Source organism: Parus major, chromosome 1 (assembly GCF_001522545.3).
Source record: "Parus major isolate Abel chromosome 1, Parus_major1.1, whole genome shotgun sequence".
In the NCBI taxonomy this organism is placed as follows: Eukaryota; Metazoa; Chordata; class Aves; order Passeriformes; family Paridae; genus Parus; species Parus major.
The window spans coordinates 101,408,012-101,425,774 of NC_031768.1; the positions used below are offsets into that span (position 1 = coordinate 101,408,012).

General features: G+C 44.4%; 1 protein-coding gene across 1 annotated transcript in view; it reads left to right on the top strand.

The window, feature by feature from the left end:
• Positions 1 to 6,102: 6,102 nt before the first annotated feature.
• Positions 6,103 to 17,763, top strand: part of MOGAT2 (monoacylglycerol O-acyltransferase 2) — a 30,022-nt gene continuing 18,361 nt past the window's right edge. The window contains exon 1 of the mRNA XM_015632220.2: positions 6,103 to 6,260. Coding sequence (XP_015487706.1) covers positions 6,167 to 6,260 — 94 coding nt within the window. The 5' untranslated portion in view covers positions 6,103 to 6,166. The remainder of the gene's footprint in view (positions 6,261 to 17,763) is intronic.

The following is a 17,763-nucleotide window of genomic DNA, read 5'->3' on the forward strand; positions in this document are numbered from 1 at the left end:
GTGTGCCCACACCTGCACATCCACACACCTGCACACGCCTGTGGCTCCTGGCTGTGCGTGTGCCCACACCTGCCAACATACACATGTACAAGGCATTCATGTGTGCACCCGCATGCAGGGTCACAACATGCACATGTAAGACATGCCCGTGTATATGCACACACCTGCACTGCCACAGAGATGCACAGCTGCACAGCTGCACACATACAAGGAGACACACCCATGTGGCCCATGTGTGCACAGACCTACATACTTCATACACACCTCGACAGACACTTCTGCACAATCACACACCTGCCAGACATGCAAACCCAACAAACACTCCTGTGTGCGTGCACACATGCATGGTCACACACCTCCACACGTATGTGCAAGGCTCCCATGTGTGCAAACACATGCATATGTGGTCACACACACCTGCACGCATACATCAGAGATGCACATGTTTGTGTGCACACATACATCTGCACAGTCACACACCAGAGCACAAACATGCAAGAAATGCCCATGCATGTGTGCACACACACAAATGCTTGCTTACATACCTGCACACATATGTGTGAGGTGCTCGTGTTCATGCATATGCATGCATGGTCACACACACCTGCACACACACGTGCCCAGGAATGCAAACACACATGCAAGACACGCTTGTGTGCACACACCTGCACAGACATATGTGCACATGCACACACAGGTCAGCTTGCACACACAAGTCAGCTTACACACACACACATTTGCACACAGACACATGGACATGCAAAACCACACAAATCAGATTCACACATGTAGGTTCTCATATGCACTGCACACTGACGTTTGTACACACAGGTGTGCACACACACGTACACACACATGACTGCATACACATGGAAGCACATCCAAACACATGGATGTACACCCAGACCTGTACACATACACTTCCCCCTGTACACACATGCAGAAACATGCACATGAACAACTGTGAAAATACATGCACAACAGTGTGCAGTGTTCACATGTGCAAGCACATACGTGCACACTACATAAATATGAACGTGCACACAGATATGAACACACACACAACTAGATGTGTCTGTCCACTCACATGTGCACATGCTGCATATGCACATTTGAATGCACAAGCACATGCCCCTATACAAATGCATGCACACATGTGCACATACACACAGTCACACACACACACACGTCCAGTCTCACAAATGTGCACATGCTGTACACATGCATGTGAACATGTGAACCTATGCACCCATGCACAGATAGATATAGATACACAGATAGATGTAGACACAACAGAGGTGTGCTTCCATGTGCATGCACTCATGCACAGATGCTTGCACACACGTGTGCACATATGGGAGCTTCCCATTTGTGTGCACACATATGTGTAGACACACCCACCCATACATTTTATCTCTTTTATTTTGCCTATTTTGCAGTTGAAAACCCAAACCAAAACATCCCCCAGACATCTCCTGCTGAAGGCTTCCTCTGAAATCTGATTTCCCAGGGTGGATTCACAGCCCCAAATCCCACCCTCCTTTCTAGCCTTGCCTGCACCTTCACCCCATCCATTATACCAGCCGTCCAACCCTTCCTCCATCCTTCTATTTCTCCATCAATCCCTCCTTCTCTCCATTCCTCCCTCTGTTTCTTTATCCCTTCATTCCTCCATCACTCTATCACTCCATACCTCCATTTTTCCATTCATCCCTCTATTTCCATCCCTACATCACTCCATTCCATTCTCCCACTGTCCCTCCATCACTCCTTCAACCCCTCTATTCTTCTCTGCATCTTTCTCTGTATTCCCTGGTGCCAATAAAGTCCATTTGCACTCAAATCACATCTATACTTGAAGCCCCCCAGCCTTTGTCAGCCTTGTGGCACTGCCAGCATTTCCACTGAGAGCAGAACTCCAATAAAACCAGTGAAATTCACACACCCAAATGCTGAATTACAAAGAGAAAAAGCAATTCCCACTCATCAGTGACTGCAGCTGCTGGGAGTTCAGTGAAAGACGGGATTACCCCTGCGGGGATTGCTTCTCTACTACAAAGCACTGTATCCCCTTATTGATTCTTAACCCCTGAGGATTTTGGGCTTGGGTTTGATTTTTTTTCTTTGCTTGTCTTTGCCTAGAATGGCTTAATTTAATTCTTACCTGTAGGCAGATTGTGGAAACTCATTTTATGGATGGTATTGGAGCCCTCAGTGCTGGGGATAGATGGTTCAAAGAGGTGCTTTTGGAAAGAGAATAAATAAGTATCAACCAGCAGTGTCTCTATATAGACATTACTTTGTCTTCCAGAATTATATCATTCCTGCTATTATATCCAGTGCAATTAAAAGGGAGGATTACAATTAAAGATTTAGGAAGCTCCTCAGTATTTCCCAAGTTGGGACCCAAGCCATACTGTTCTGGGCCACTAATACACCATGTATCACCTTTGTAAGTGTGCAATGTACTTCTGTGCTCATCTCTGCTTGGGCTGGGTTTTGAAACAGCATCACAGAATCATTGAGGTTGAAAAGTCCCCTAGGATCACTGAGTCCAACCATTCTGTCAGCACTGCCAAGGCCACCACTAAACCTGTCCCAAATTCTACATCTACATGGCTTTTAAATCCCTCCAGGGACAGGGACTCCACCACTGGCCTGTGCAGTCTTTGCCACAGCTTGACAACCCTGTCCATGAAGAATATCCAATCTAAACCTCCCCTGGTATAACTTGAGACCATTTCCTCTCGTGTTGCTTGTTACCTGAGAGCAGAGCCCAACCTCCACCTGGCTCCAACCTCCCTCCAAGGAGTTATTACAAATGGAGATGAGCTTAGACAAGTTCTGCCTTTGACTCAGATTTCTGGCAAACAGAGCTCTGTTTGGGGGGGCCTGCACCCAGATTGCTTGTTTGCAAGTTCCTAATAATGTCTGATTAGGTCTATTGCAAAATGAATTATTTCTTGAATAGACACAAAATTAACAGACCTAAGACTTTGAACAGTCTTTCTACACAGGGTAAACAAAAAAGAACTATTAGTAGATAAAATACATAATCCACAATAAAAAGGTACCTATATTACAGCTAGCTAAGAAATAGTATAGATTAGGATTCAATGTAACCACCAGATTGATGATGTAGTACACATAGAATTCTTTCACTCGTTTTTTGGGAAAGTATCCACATTATTTATATCCAAAATCTAGGGAGAAGTCCTACATAGTTCCAAGGTGTGTGTGTGAAGCTTCTGCCTCTGTAAAAGTTTGTGTAGCGTTAATAGTTTGTAACATAAAGTGTCTGTCAGTCAGGAATTCCAACTTTTCTCCCCAGTCTTGTTCTCAAGGCAGTTGTTTATTAGGATTTCCACCCCTGGGGCCAGAGAGAAATATCTCACTAGCTAGGCAAGCTGGCCTGGGTGGTCTTATCAATTCATGTGGGGGTGGGGGGAGAATGTCTGGATCTGTCAAACCATCTGATGGACAGAGCAGATGAGCTCTTCTGTGGTAGTGGGGGAAGTCCTGCCACAGGAGTTGAAGACAGTGAGAAGGTTCCCCCTTTTCTCCAGGTTGAAAGGAGTAAAGGAGCATCCTTTTCTCCAGGTTGAACCCCCCATATCCCTTGGCTGCTCCTCATGTTCCAGATCCTTCCCCAGTTCTGTTACCTACTCTGGACAGCATCCAACTCTTCAATGTCCTTGTCAGAGTGAGGGGCCCAGAACTTCCCCCAGGACTGGATGTGCCTCAGCAGGGCACAGCACAGGGGGATGGTCACTGCCTTGGTCCTTTTGGACACACCATTGCTGACACAGAGATGTCCCTGCAACAACTTTTCATAGGTCATAGAATTGGTAAGGTTGGAAAAGTCCTCCAAGACCATTAAATCTGACCATTCCCCAAGCACTGCCAAACCCACCACTAATCCAACATCTACATGTGTGTTAACAGGAATGGGGACTCCAGGAATGGGGACTCCACCACTGCCCTGGGCAGAACCAGGGCTTGAAAACTGTTTTGGGGAAGGAATTTTCCCTAATAACCAATCTAACCCCTCCTTGGTCCCACCATCCACCTCTCTGAAAATGTTGGTGTTGCACAATCCAGGAAGACCAAGAGCCCTGGGCCCACAGATCTCCCCAAAGAATTTTGGAAATCACTGATGTTTTCTCACCAGGAAACATCCTGTCTCAAGGTAACGGTGCTGAAAGAATTAAATCCTCCTTTGCTTTCTTGAAGCAGGCAGGGTCTGAAGCATTTGCAGCAGAATGCAAAGGATGGGGAGAGATTTGAGTGAAATCTAAACCAGTTTTATCTCAATTAAAGCAATCAATACCATTAAGAAAAGATCCCTTGGAGTTTTACCAGAGCCCCGTTATCCTAGTGATTTGGGAAAACTGAGTCTAACAGATCCCTCGTAGCCCAGCGTCTTCCTAGGCCTGACAAAGTGTGTGTGTGTGGGATTATTTTTCAGCTAATATCTCTGATCTGCTTCTGCCAAAGGCTGCTTTTAGTTTTCTTCCTGTAATTCTTGGCTGCAGTGACCTTGGGATTTGAAATGCCTGTTAGACATGTGAGTGAAGCCTTTGTACGTGGCCAGTCCTTTCACAGTGCTCATAGTTCAGTGCAGTCTGTTCATAGTATTATTCTGTATCCTGGTTACAATGAGACCTTTGGTTTTCCCAGCCTTCCCATGAGATGATTTCTTTGCTTACCTGAGTGGCTTGCCAGTTCTTTGAGGATTTTTTCCCCTCAAATTTCAAATTTTTTTTTTCCACATAGTAAATTGCATCTCTTTGCACATGACAAGGCAGAGGCTCCTGTGCACCTGCTTGGAGATAGAAATGCAAAATGGGAGTCATATTTCCTTTCTCAACACCTTTATAAATGTGTGCAAGGATGCACATGGAAACTCACCTGCCCCATCCATCCACCATCCATTCATGTCTTGGCAGAGGCATGAGGTTGCTTATGTACCCTGTGGTCAGCAGTGAAACACCCTTGTGTTGTCTCCCCACCTCCTTGGCTGAGACCCAAACCTATCCACATCACATCATTTGCAAACAAAAGTGTCCTGCCTGTGCTCATCCCTTTTGCTTGTCCCTGGCTGCTGCTCACAGGGTGAATTGATTTGCCAAAATATGGATATGATCTAGTATCAATATCCAACTGAGATGGACAAAGACTCTTTAACTGTTTTGGGGTTACAGAGTGTATGTTTATTAGCAGTGCTGGGCCACCCCTTGTACACAGCCCTGAGTGCAGATGATTACAGGCTTTTTATTTGCAAAAGTATTGAATACAAATACATATTCATAACCCAGTTACCACCCACTCTCTGCTTCCTATGCTAATTAGCAAAAAAAGCAATTAAGCATGTTCCTTGAAATGGGTTGGTGGTCTTTACATGAGGAGGCATCACAGAAGGGAAGAAGACATATAGCTCTTCCTCATCCTGACCTTTCTACCTTTTCCATGCAAAGTGACAAATGGACCCCTGGCTGGGCTCCTAGTTTCATGTCTTCAATGGATTTCTGATTTGCAATTGTCTTATGTTCTTGAAGTTCCTTACCAGATTCTTTGTTTCTCATTACAAGCCCAGCTGAAGAAGCATAAGGTTGACAAACAATTAGTTACTAGCCAATGATTAACCTCTAATTTTAGCAAGGCCTCTCTATCTACCTTTAATTTTAGCAAGGCCCATCTATTTATTTTAATTAGCTGTAACAGGGCTTATTTTTAATTAAGGTCTTATCTTTAAAATTATAAATTCTTCCAAGTTTATGTCTCAGAATTGTAGGGGAAGGGGGAAAATAAAACTGGTTTACAGGCATGAGTGCCTCATTGTCTCTGCCAACATCCAAATATTGCCAAATTTGAAAGAGACAGGATCTTGAACCTGTTTGGTCCTGAATGGAGTTTAGTTCCCAGATTTGTGTGGTAGAAGCATAAAATTGTCACCATCTAACAGTGTTGTGAGTCATGACGGTGTAAAGTCCGAGACACCTCCCTCTCCTCCCCGTACAGCACGGTGCTGTGCGCAGCCACCACCTCAAATGTATGTTGCACAATCCCTTCTACTGTAACACTGGGTAGATATTGACAGGTGACTTTGCACTTTCATTCGCCACTTGCTTCCTTCTCCTTGCAAGACGTGCATGCAGAACCCAAGATGAAGGTTGAGTTTGCACCACGGTCTGTGCCACTGCAGAGAAGGCTTCAGACAGCATCAGTGGCTCAATGGGTCTTCAGCTTCCTGTGTCTAGGTAAGAGACATCTCTTTTTCCTTTTTCTGAGAAGACAGAGAAGCTTTCCATAGAATTGCAGTGTGCTTTGGGTTGGAAGGGACCTTAAAGATCATCCAGTTCCAATCCCCTGCCACGGGCAGGGACACCTTCCACTAGATTGGGTTGCTCCAAGCCTGTCCCCCATGGCCTTGAACAGGGCCCCAGAGACAGGGCAGCCACAGCTTCTTTGAGCAATCTGTGCCAGTGTTTTTGGCTTCTTCACACCACCTGATCAGAGCACAGTGGCACTAAGGGATTGTGTGGGTGACTGTGCATGTGGGTGAGTGGGAATATTTATAGGTCTTATGCAGCATCTAAATCCAGGGTGGGGTTTTCAGTTTCTCTTGCTCTTTAGGTTCAGAGTTTTCCTGGTTTAAGCTGTTGCTCTGCTTGGTGTTAGGGATGGTAAATAGAATTACCATGCTTGAGGAATGGTACTATAGAAAGGGTGTTAGGGATTCTGCTTTGCAGCCCTGAGAACAGACACTTTGCTTTTTACAGATGCCTCTGCACGTTCTAAAAAGTAATTTTTCCAAGAAAATCCAAGTAGTTTGAGGAAAAGACACATCAGCAAACTGAGATGCAGACAAAGTCACTCCTTGGTGGAGGGCATCAGTTGCTGATAGAAATGGCACACATGCAGTTTTGGATAGGATGCACAGGGAAATGATGATGGGAGACACAGGGGCACATCACCAGAAAGTGCAAACTTCCTGGGCATATATATTGGAAAGTGATATCCCAGTGTTTCCTAGTTTTAGGGAAAGAAAAAGATGGGAGTATCAGAGTTAGGTTACCAGTGTAAAGTGTCTAGGGCCATTTACAGCCCATCATGAACCAAGCTGAAAGGTAACATCATAGAATTTCCCATTGTTATGCCAGTTGTGAATCTCAGATTGGATGTGTGTAAAGATCCTCATTTGCTGTGGCTAGACAGTTGTTAACTAGCCCAAAACACAGCAGATCTTTGTGTGTACAGGTCTTTGTGTGTATCCCTGTACAGGTACACAAATATCTCCAGAACTATACCTGCACAGAAAACACAGGCTGTGCTTCAGACTCCCACTCAGTTTCTGAGATGGGCCCTTCCAAGATCTGCCACAGACCTGAGCCTGAATGGCCTACCTTTGCACCTTTGCAGTATCTGAGGGACTGGAGGACTGTGCCATACTTTTCCAGACAATGCAGCTCTTTAAATGTTTCTTGGTATAGCATTGGCCCATGCTATGTGTCAGGAAAATTAATCTACAAACACCAGAGGTTTATGTCCAAAAAAGAGACAGAGGAGTCCTGTAACTGTATTTCGATAAAAGGAGAGGCCATGGGGCATTTTCCTAGGGGGTCTCTCAAATTTTTAGAGGATGCAGCCTCCTTTTTATTCTAGTTTCCCAGCTGCATTTCCCTCTCTCTTTCCCTGTTGGGTGAGGTATTTGGGAGGTACAGACTTCCCAAAATGCCTAATAACCAAGACCCCCTTCTAATATATATCCTCCCCTGCACTTTTTGTGTTCCCAAATTAATTTATCAGCAGACCTACAGTTTGTTTGTAAAGACAAATCTCTCTCATTTAATTTATCAATCAGTGGAATCCTTCTCATTGTTTCTTTTATCTCTCACTGCTAGTTTACCTACAAGCAGACTCACAGTTTGTAAAGACAAATCTCCTGTTGCTTTCAACCCCTCCTCTTATATTTTCTCAATAATTGTTTTTACAAACTTTAGTTATCATTTACTTAATTTCTGCTCCTGGGTCTTTTTTGGTTGTGCAGTTATTTGCGGTGACATCATTTTCTGTCCTTTTATAGCCATTTCTGGATCGGCAAGGCTACTACCTGCATCCCTTTGATCACACATTGAATACATTGCACTAAGCAAGGGATCATACATGGTAAAAAGATTAGAGTTGCTATAGCACATAAGAGGAAAAAAGCATTTATTTAACCCATAGTCCACCAGGTAACCACAAAAACATGTCCCATTCCCATCCTTTCCATGTTTGGACTGGTACATGAGCTAACTTTCTTATTCCTTTTGTTACTTGTTTCACCACTTTTCTATTTGCTAACAGCAGTTTGAGTAATTTAATTTTCCATACACATCCCCTTCTTCTGTTAATTGATAATCTATTACCATTCAGTGTTTAAATATCACATTCCTCATCTGACTGGATTGGTTAGCAAGGTGGTCAAGAGCTGTAGCTGTCTGGTTGGTTATTATTTCAATGACAGCTTGTAATCTAATTATGCAATTTAAATTATAAATGGGTTCTCTGGCACCTGATATTAGTTCATTTGGATTCCAAATGTCTGCTGCATAGTGTTGTATGATTTGCTTAGGTGGTCATTCATCTCTTCCTCACTTTTGGGTGCTCCATCCAGCCAGGGATGCATCAATGGACCGCTTTTCTCTAATTAGATCATCATATACCTTGATTCCTGATTTGCCCGAACTTGTGGTAGCAAAAATAACAACAGTCTAATATACCCTACATAACATATCCCTGACCAGTTTGGGGGTAACCTGCGATGCCACCCATGCAGGGCCAGCCTTCAGATCTTCCTGGCCGTCTGCAGATCCAACAAATGTTAAGGGTAAAGATTTTTGCTACTTCTTCTCTTTGGATTAAAAAAACGATTCTCCCACTCCTGGCCCAAACATAGCTGACAATATAAAGGTGAGATTATTAAGAAAACCATTCTAACGGTGTAATCTAATCTCCTAACCTAATTCTTCTGTTGTCTTCCGCATCACTTCTGGTGACTGAAGGCACAGAAACCACTTAACATAAAGAAAATAATGACAGCAAGGATTAGCCCCCCCAGTGACTGGAGATCCGAAAGGAGGGATGCCCATACAGACTATTTCAGCAGATAGCCTGTGGGGAGGCACACAAGGCTTCCCCCAGTGTTGATGCACTGGCTGCTGCTGTGGTCCACTCCTGTGTTAATGGAGTGTTGGTTGTGATCTCCTGTCCTGCTCCTCCAGCTGAGATGTCCAAACCTCTGGGGTGTTAGAGATCTTGAAATGAGTGTGATGGGTCCACCCATGTTCAGCTGCCCTGAGGGCTGTTTCTGTGGTCAGTAACACCTGGAAAGGTCCACACCACTTGTCCACCAGTGGTGCTTCTTTCCACTCCTTAACTAGGACCCAATCTCCTGTTTGGATATTGTGAACAGCAAAGTCCAAAGGCAGTGTCTGTGCTAACTGGGCTTCCTGTGTTCCATGGTGCCAGTCATGGGTCAGGAGAAAACCCACAACTCGTGCTCCAGGTGCTCATGAGACAAACAGCCTCGTCTATTATTCAGAACTCACTAAATACCCAATTCAAATTTCCCAGGCTTGATATCTATTGGCTGAGATCTCTCTCCCTGCCCAGCTTCCTGGGCTGTGCTGTGCTTTCTTCTCAGCTTGAATGGGGCTGGCCAAGGGTATATTATGTCCTCTATAATTTATCCAGGAACGTGTTCAGACATGAACCAGGCCAGCTGAATTGGATTTGTGTTATGGTCAGATTCACTTTGTCCAGTCCAGAACAGCTGTATTGTGACAATATTGTGACACCTGTCAAAGAGCTTTCATGAGACATAGTATCCTGGCCAGGTACTGGTTTAAATATATGTGTTCACCTCCCTGCCGCAATGAAAATTAGCAGGGTAAGAATCCCAAACAATTTAAAGGGGAATAATAGAATATTCCCTTGGGTTTGGCTCTTATTCTTGCCAAAGCTAATGGCAAAAGCTGTACCCTTGGCATTTTAGTTTCTGTCACCAGTTTCAAAGGGTATTTCTTTATTCCTCCATTTATCCTTTCTACCTGATCTGAATTCTTGGGGTGCCAGGGGGTATGGAAGTTCCACTGTGCTCTCAAAGCAGCCATAATCCCCTGTAGGATCCCCCAGTAAAATGAGTTCCCCTGTCAAAGTCCACTGCCTTCACAATCCCATTTATTAATTGAGCAAATGGTTGCTGAAGCCACTGGGAACTTTTCTGGCCACCCTGCCAGCTGGCATACCACTACCCTAATCCTAATATCTAAGTCCTGTTGTCCAGGGCATCTCAGCAAAGTACACCCAACATCCCTGGAAAGGATGTATAGCCCAAGGTCGTTTCCCTGCCTTGCAATCTCGTTTGTAGTCTGGCTATTAGCTTTAGCCAGGCACTCTTCAACAGCTGGTTTTGCTACAACAAAGACCCAAGGCAGTACATCTTGAAGAAAGCCTCACCCAATGCTCAAGAGTCCAAAAGATTCCCTTCATGGAGACTCCCAATATTTGCAAGGTCAAAGCTCCTGGCATTCAGTGTTTATTGTCTTTAATAACTCAGTTCTCCCCTCTTTCCTCTGCTGCACTACCTTGAATTATCTCCAGCTCCTGTGGTGGAAAAGACAGCAGCAGCAGCACTACCACCACAACCACTGCTTCTCCCCTTCCCCTGGGAGCAAAGGGGGGATTCCAGGGACCTCCAGCAGAAATGCTCCTTTCTGAATCTTTCTAGACAGTCAATTACCTATTGTCTCTTTTGAGTACCTTGCCTGAATGTCCCTTAACAGCTTTTTTCCTATTTCTCTGGGCAAATTCATTACCTCCAACAAGCCATAAATTGAGCTCTTGTGAGCGGACTTTTCCCCTGCAAGTTAACAAATTTCTCTCTTCTTATCTTTTGAAACAAATGTACCACCCCACATGCATATTTGGTATCAGTAAATATTCACTAACTTTCCCTAAGGTATGAGAGCTGGCTTTTTTGTATTTTATGCATGCCTTATTTGCAGTCTACAGCTGCTCCTCTTGGTTTAGGAAGGGGGATTCAACCATTTCTCATGTAACATTTCCTTGGGTTTTTTGTTAAGATTCTTTTATTCACTAATTAGTAAATAAATATATTTAGCCAAATGATAATAATTTTGAAGCCTTCTGAGGCAGAACTGGGAAGGTTAACACATATTAGTCTGTTTCCAAATATATAAAAATTCTTATACCAACTTAGCATAAAATTGGTTGAGACAAATTATACATCCATAAGACCTTTAGTGACATCATTTTTCACTAAAAAGACAAAACAAATTAGACAAAAAAATCAAACTCAAGAATATGTAGAATGCTTTAACTAATATTTGATCTTTGACCAAGTTACATGCAATGAAAACAGAAATTACAAGCATTAATAAACTGACAATGCAAGCAAATATGGTGATACTTTAAATTTCATTTGTTTTCACGCAGCTCCATCTCATGGGTTGGCATGTTCCTATAAAAGAAAAGTTAAAATTTGGCCTACTAGACCAATTATTAAAAAGAAGTAAAAACTTCTGGTGGCTAACACAAAGTGACAGAGTCTGTGTGAAGAAATGGTTATCACATTTAGGTGTGATTTTGCTGCTTGCAGTTTCTCTGCTCTCAAACTGTTTTCCTTATCTTTGATGCAGGGAAGTTTGACATTTCTAGAAAAGGCAAAAGAAACAAAGTTCCCTGGCAAAATATGCCTGAGTGAAACAGTTAATTGCATTAACTTATTCAGTGGAATTTTAACTTTTATTCTATGAAGTGCTTGTTGCACCTCCTTTGCTGTCTCCCACAGGTTCTCAGTGCAGTTTCCTCTGATGGATTGTTCAGCTGTTCAGCAGAGGGAGTGAGACTTTTAAAAAGTTTTGTAAGAGTTGCAAATATTTGTGAATTAGGTATTTGAGTTGTTTTTATTTCAGGGTTTTAGCAGGCTTCTGCATTTTGCCCAGGAGCAGTTTGTCTTATCAGTTTGCTCCTTTTGTTTTAGTGATTTTCCTTTTGGACAGATCCAGTTCAGCAGCAAGCAATGCCACTGCCTAAAGCCTTTCTTAATAACCAATCACTTTTTTTTTTTTAATTTTTTTTTTTTTTAGTAACCAATTTCTCCCTATCCCCATTTTAAGCATCAAGTCCACCTTAGGGGTAGGAAGGTGACTAATAAATTAACCAAGTAAAGATGATAAAATATTTTCCCCTGAAGTTTTCCTATGTCTCCCACAGAGGAAGCTGCATGTTAAATACCTAGGCCTGCGTAGGGACAACACCATCCCCACAAGGCAGCAGCTGCAGAATTGGCCTCAGGATTAGAACCTGACAATTCTAGCTTTCCACAACGGACCACAGACTGGTGGGGGGGTTCCCCACAAGATAAGAGTTGCAGAATTGTCTTCAGGACTGAAACCTGCCAATTCTGTCTTTTTCCACAACAAAACACACAAAAAGCACAGGGGCTTGGGTCCCCTCCAAATGGGAGCCTTGAGTCCACATAAAACCCCACTTAGAAATTTGAATTAAATCCCCAAAATCTATTTATCACAATTTCCACAATTCCCTCAGAGAAAAATATGTTCAAACTTCTAAGCTTACAGAAGAAACTACAATTTCCACAATCCCTTGAATATTCAAGGATCTTTTTGACAATTCCCCCCTCCAAGGGATAAAATTTGAGGTGGCTCAAGAGGTCCCTGTGTTTACTAGGATACACATCTCCTGATCTGGACCCACCTTAAAAGTTAATAAGGGCTCCAGGATAGTGGGTCCCTGGTATAATGGAGGCCCTGACACTGTTAGCAATCCATCTCCATTGATCTCTGGACTTCCTCCTCCTGAAGGTCCAGCTGTTTTTGTGAACATTCCTGTTTCCAGTGTCCCTCTGCCCTGCAGAAAGTACACTGATTCTTTCTCAACCGCTGTTTGGGTCAGCTCTTTGCTCCTGAGGAGGGATGAGAGGGTCATCCTTGTGGCTGACCCTATCCATTCTATTTCAGTGGACCCCTTGGGTCCTGCAGGTTATCATCTGGGGCTGTAAAAATTCTGCCATCACCTTTGCATTTTCCTTTCTCCTTTTCCTCATCCCTTTTTACATACACTTGCTGTATCTTTTCAACCAGTTCATCCAGGGACTTACTCTGTCCTTCTTCTAGTCCCTCCCACAACTGCCTGTGGGTACTCATTCTCTGACACCTCAAAACTATTCATTTTTCCAGTGAACCAAACAAAATCCTTAAAAGAAAATCCTAATCTTTTGATGTACAATCTGCATTTCCCGGGTATTCCTTCCTCCTTGTTCTCCCTCTATCACACACCATAGACCAGAGCTGGTCCTTCTGCTGCAGCATCCAAAGGCAGGTCCTCCCCACTGGCAGGCTTGGCTGCCATCACCACACGTGGCCAGGGTGTCCCACAGCCTCACAGGTGTCAGGGGCCACTGCCACCCCTGCCTGGGGCTGGTGGGATCAGGCACTGCCTGGCACTGAGTCCCAGCAGCCCTACAGGCCCCCAGCCTGTGCTCCCAGTCCTGCACCTCTGCTCCTGGTCCTGCTGCTCCTTGCCTATACCATATCTCTCCACACTCCCCTTTAACCAATTCTGTTCCAACACAACAACATCATCCATCCATCCATCCATCCATCCATCCATCCATCCCCTGTTGTCAACACACCTTCTCAACTCCCTTTATTGTACACTGCTCCCCCCAGTCATGGGTTGTCAAGACCACCTTCTTGCAATTGCAGGTCTTCAGGCAACACAGAAGAGACAGAGCCTTTGTAAGGAGTACCTTGGGAGGCTTTATTCAGCTTCTTCTTCAGAGTGCTCATGAGACAAAGAGTCAGGGAGTGAGATGGAGCAGGGGTTTATATAGGAGGAGCAGGACTAGCCAACTGAGGGTTCAGGGGCAGAACAAAGGGGAAGGTCCAATGGGATACATACAATCTGCATGGGATACACAAAATTTGCATGGGCTGCAAGGCATCCTTGGGGGGCGGGTGGGGTGGCTCCTTTATGCTTGCCACAGCTAGAAGGTCTGATTGCTGGCATTTCTCCCCCAGGGGGCATGTAGCAAGCTGGAGTATAAGGGCTTTTTCTGCAGGGGAGAGTGGCTGCCCTGTTGGCTGCCTTATTGGCCCCCACACAGGATCTTCTCTTAAGATGGGAAGCGTAAATTCTCTCTGAGTTATTGTTATTTTGAAATTAAAGGGCTCTCAGGCCAAATATATGGGAATAGTTCTTTGCTAGTATGTATAAATAAAGAAAACTTCTATAATTTAATAGGAAAATTAAAATAAAATGCAGTAGTACAAAAAACACTGATAGAGTTACAATACAACCTGGCACCCTGTTGGTCAGGGTGTTGGCAGCAGTCCTCCTGGAGTGACAGACATGGTTCTGTTGGAAGAGTGATCCTGTAGAAGGGTGTAGTTTTCCTCTGAAGGTCCAGTGGTGATGTAGAACAGTCTGGTCTTGCTCTGGGAATGCAGTGAAGAAAGGCTGCCTGTGGTGTTCTGAGTCTCAGATTATATCCAGGTAGGAATGCTTGGCTCCTCCCCTGGGTGGAGCATCTCACAATGGGATGATGTCATTTTATCAGTCATGCTGTGAGACTCAATGGCCCATTAACAGAAGAGATCCCCCTGGAGGGAGGATGGGTTGTGGAAGAGATAAAGAACACTGCCCCACCTGGTTTTAACAGATGGAAATAGAATACTGACTTTTGGTTACATCTTGCATTGCAACCTAAGATGTTTTTGTTGTTTTGTTTGTGTCATTTTTGTTTTGTTTTTGGGTTTGGTTTAGTTTGGGTTTCTTTCAGTGATACAATCTGAAACCAAAAGCAATTAAGAAATGCTCTCAAAAAGGGCATTAGAATGTTGATAACAAAACCTCATGAAGCAGTTCCAGTTGGTTTGGTTCATTTTACAAAGTTTCTTCAAGCCTGGAGCTTTCTACCCAAAATCTCCCAGTTTAACAGCTGCATAAACTAGATGCTAAGAGATACCCTTATTTTCATCCCATAAGCTGCCAAACACCCCTTGTTACACTGTTAAAATCCTCAGGCACAGAGCCCAACTTTCCATGGGCAGGATTTACCTGCCAGCTGCTCCTTAGTTTGGGAGATAGGCTTGTGTCTGAAACACCGATTTGACTGATGCACAGCCCTTTGGCCAGAGATCCCCACGGCACTGATCACAGACAGCTGTTGCTATGGTTGTGCAAATGCATCCCCTAAGAAGCCAAGCACTGGGGGAGGGACTCATTCATTCCTGGAGGGATGCTGGATGAGGGCAGCAGCTCGGCCCCAGTGCTGGCAAGGGGCTCTGCTCCAGCATCCCTTGCAATAGGCAGGCACTGTCCATACTGCCAGTTTTCTTGAGGATGCTCCTGACAAGGGCATGGAGATAAAAGGTTCCATTTATTTCAGAGGCTGACAGTTGCTGGAGGAGGAGTGCAAGGTGTAAGAATAGGTTGCAGGATAAGGAGTGGGGACCCCCTTGCCTTCCCAGTACATGATCCAAGTACTGACCAGTGCCTCCTCGTAATGGAGTTACCAGGCTATTGCAAAGAACTGAAATCAGCAGGCTGGTGCCCAAGCCTGCTACACTGCTTCCTTCTGCCTCTTTCATTCCCACTTTCCACTGGGCATGGATGCCCATCCAGGCAGACCATGCAGAACTATGACTGCATGGCTGAACCATGGCAAACAAACCCAGTGCAGGGGCAATACACCTGGGAATTCTGCCTCTGCAGACCCAGCATACCAAACCCAGCCTTTGAACCTTCAAGTCATCAGGGCTGGCTCAAAGGGCATGTGGTACCAGCATGATCAGGCTTCCTTGGCAGCTGAGTGTAGTCCACAGCCTGCCCAGATCAGCTGTGCCCAAGGGTGCAGTATCTGTGTAGGTGGCCACAATCAGGGACTCCAGGCTGGCACTGAGGACTTCAGCAACCTGTCTTGGAAGTATTCAAGGCCAGTTTAGATGGGACTCTGAACAACCTGGTTCAGTGGAAGGTATCCCTGCCCATGGCAGGGCAATTGGAACTGGATGGTCTTTAAGATCCCTCTGACCTAATGCATTCTGTGATTCTGTGATGATCTTGCAAACCCTTCTGACAAGTGCAGTATGAATCTGACTCACTTTGGGGCTGTTGTGATAACAAAAATCTCTTTCTGTGGGCTGCAGTTTTCCCTGTTTCAGGCTGAATTACCACATTTTGGGTTAGGAGCACTTTGATGGGACATGGTCCATGCTTAGACTTGGCAAGAAAAGTCCTCCATGTGCTTTGAAACCTGTGTGGCCAAACCTTTGGAGTCCACTTGGAGCCTATGGCATATTTGTGCTCTCTGTGATATGGCCATTTTCTAGTCCAGAGAGGGATTTACAGCTCACAGCAAAACTACTCAGCATAAGAAACCCACCACTTCATTTTTGCTATGAGCTTCTTTGAAGGAATCCAGCCCAGGAAACTATTTGATCTGTGAAAAAATCCAAAAAAAGCCATCAAATACACATTGATGTGTCTTTTCTTTGCTGAGTCCCATACAGCCATAGAGATGTGAGATGCTGGGTCCTGGACCATGACAAGCTGTTGCACCCCTGCTCAAGAGGTGCACTGCAAGAGTCCAGGACCATCTTATGATTGCTTTCCCAATGCCAAACCTCACCATGGGCAACCACAGAGGAACCTTCCTGAATCTGGACTCATCATAAAATGCAAGATTTAGGGTCTGCATATGGCATTCCTTCTTGTCAGGCACCCTTTGATTTTAGTTTTGGTTTGAAGCAGTCTTTTCTTTCCATGAGAGTGCAGCAGCTAATCTCAGCCCAGCCCAGAATTATCTGGCTGTTTTTCAGATAACAGAACTGATGCATCTGCATTTGCCCTTAACCCTGCTCTTACAGCCCTTGTCTGCCATGAAAGACCTCTGTATAAGGGCTTAAGCCATTTTATAGCAATTTAGTATATACCACTTGGCTATAGCAGAGGAGTCCAGATCTGCAGAAGGAGGAGATGAGGATCATGTCTGTTTGCAGCCTCACACCCAAACCTGCCCATTTCTTTTGAGCAGTGGGACTGGTGGTGGTAGACTCAGTTTGGGGACCTGACATGACTTTTGGGAAGCACTAATAGACCTCTGTGGCAAATATCCTGCCACTGGTGGCACAGAAAGTGTCAGTGTCCAGACAGTGGTACAGAGTTCCTCCTCACCAAATTGCAGACCATAAATAATCAGGTGCCTGCCTAAGACTGGAATTTGTTTAGATGCAGATTTAACTGTATATTCTCTGGAACCTTCCTGTCTCTTTGGTCCCATCCACAGTAACTTTTAGACTGACAGTCCATTCTGGGACAGAAATGGGCTGCTTTCCCACAGAGCACCAAAAGGTTTCAAAAGGACAAAAAAAACCCCACATCTTAAAATTGAGTGAAGGTCACTGAGTGCAAATTCTGCTTTGGGGGAAAAAAAAGGTTGAATTGTAAATGAATCAAGGAAAAAATTAATAATTATATAATTGTGAGATAAAACATGGATTTGGACCAGAACTACTCCTTCACTTTGCAGAATGTACTTTGAGCTTTGCACAGTACGATAAAAAGAGAGTTAGGTACTGCACTGTTTTGCAGCAGACCTGATGACCTGGGTCCCAGGTGCAGTAAAACTGTGTTTATTTATCATATGGACCCTGGAGCTGCTGTTTATGT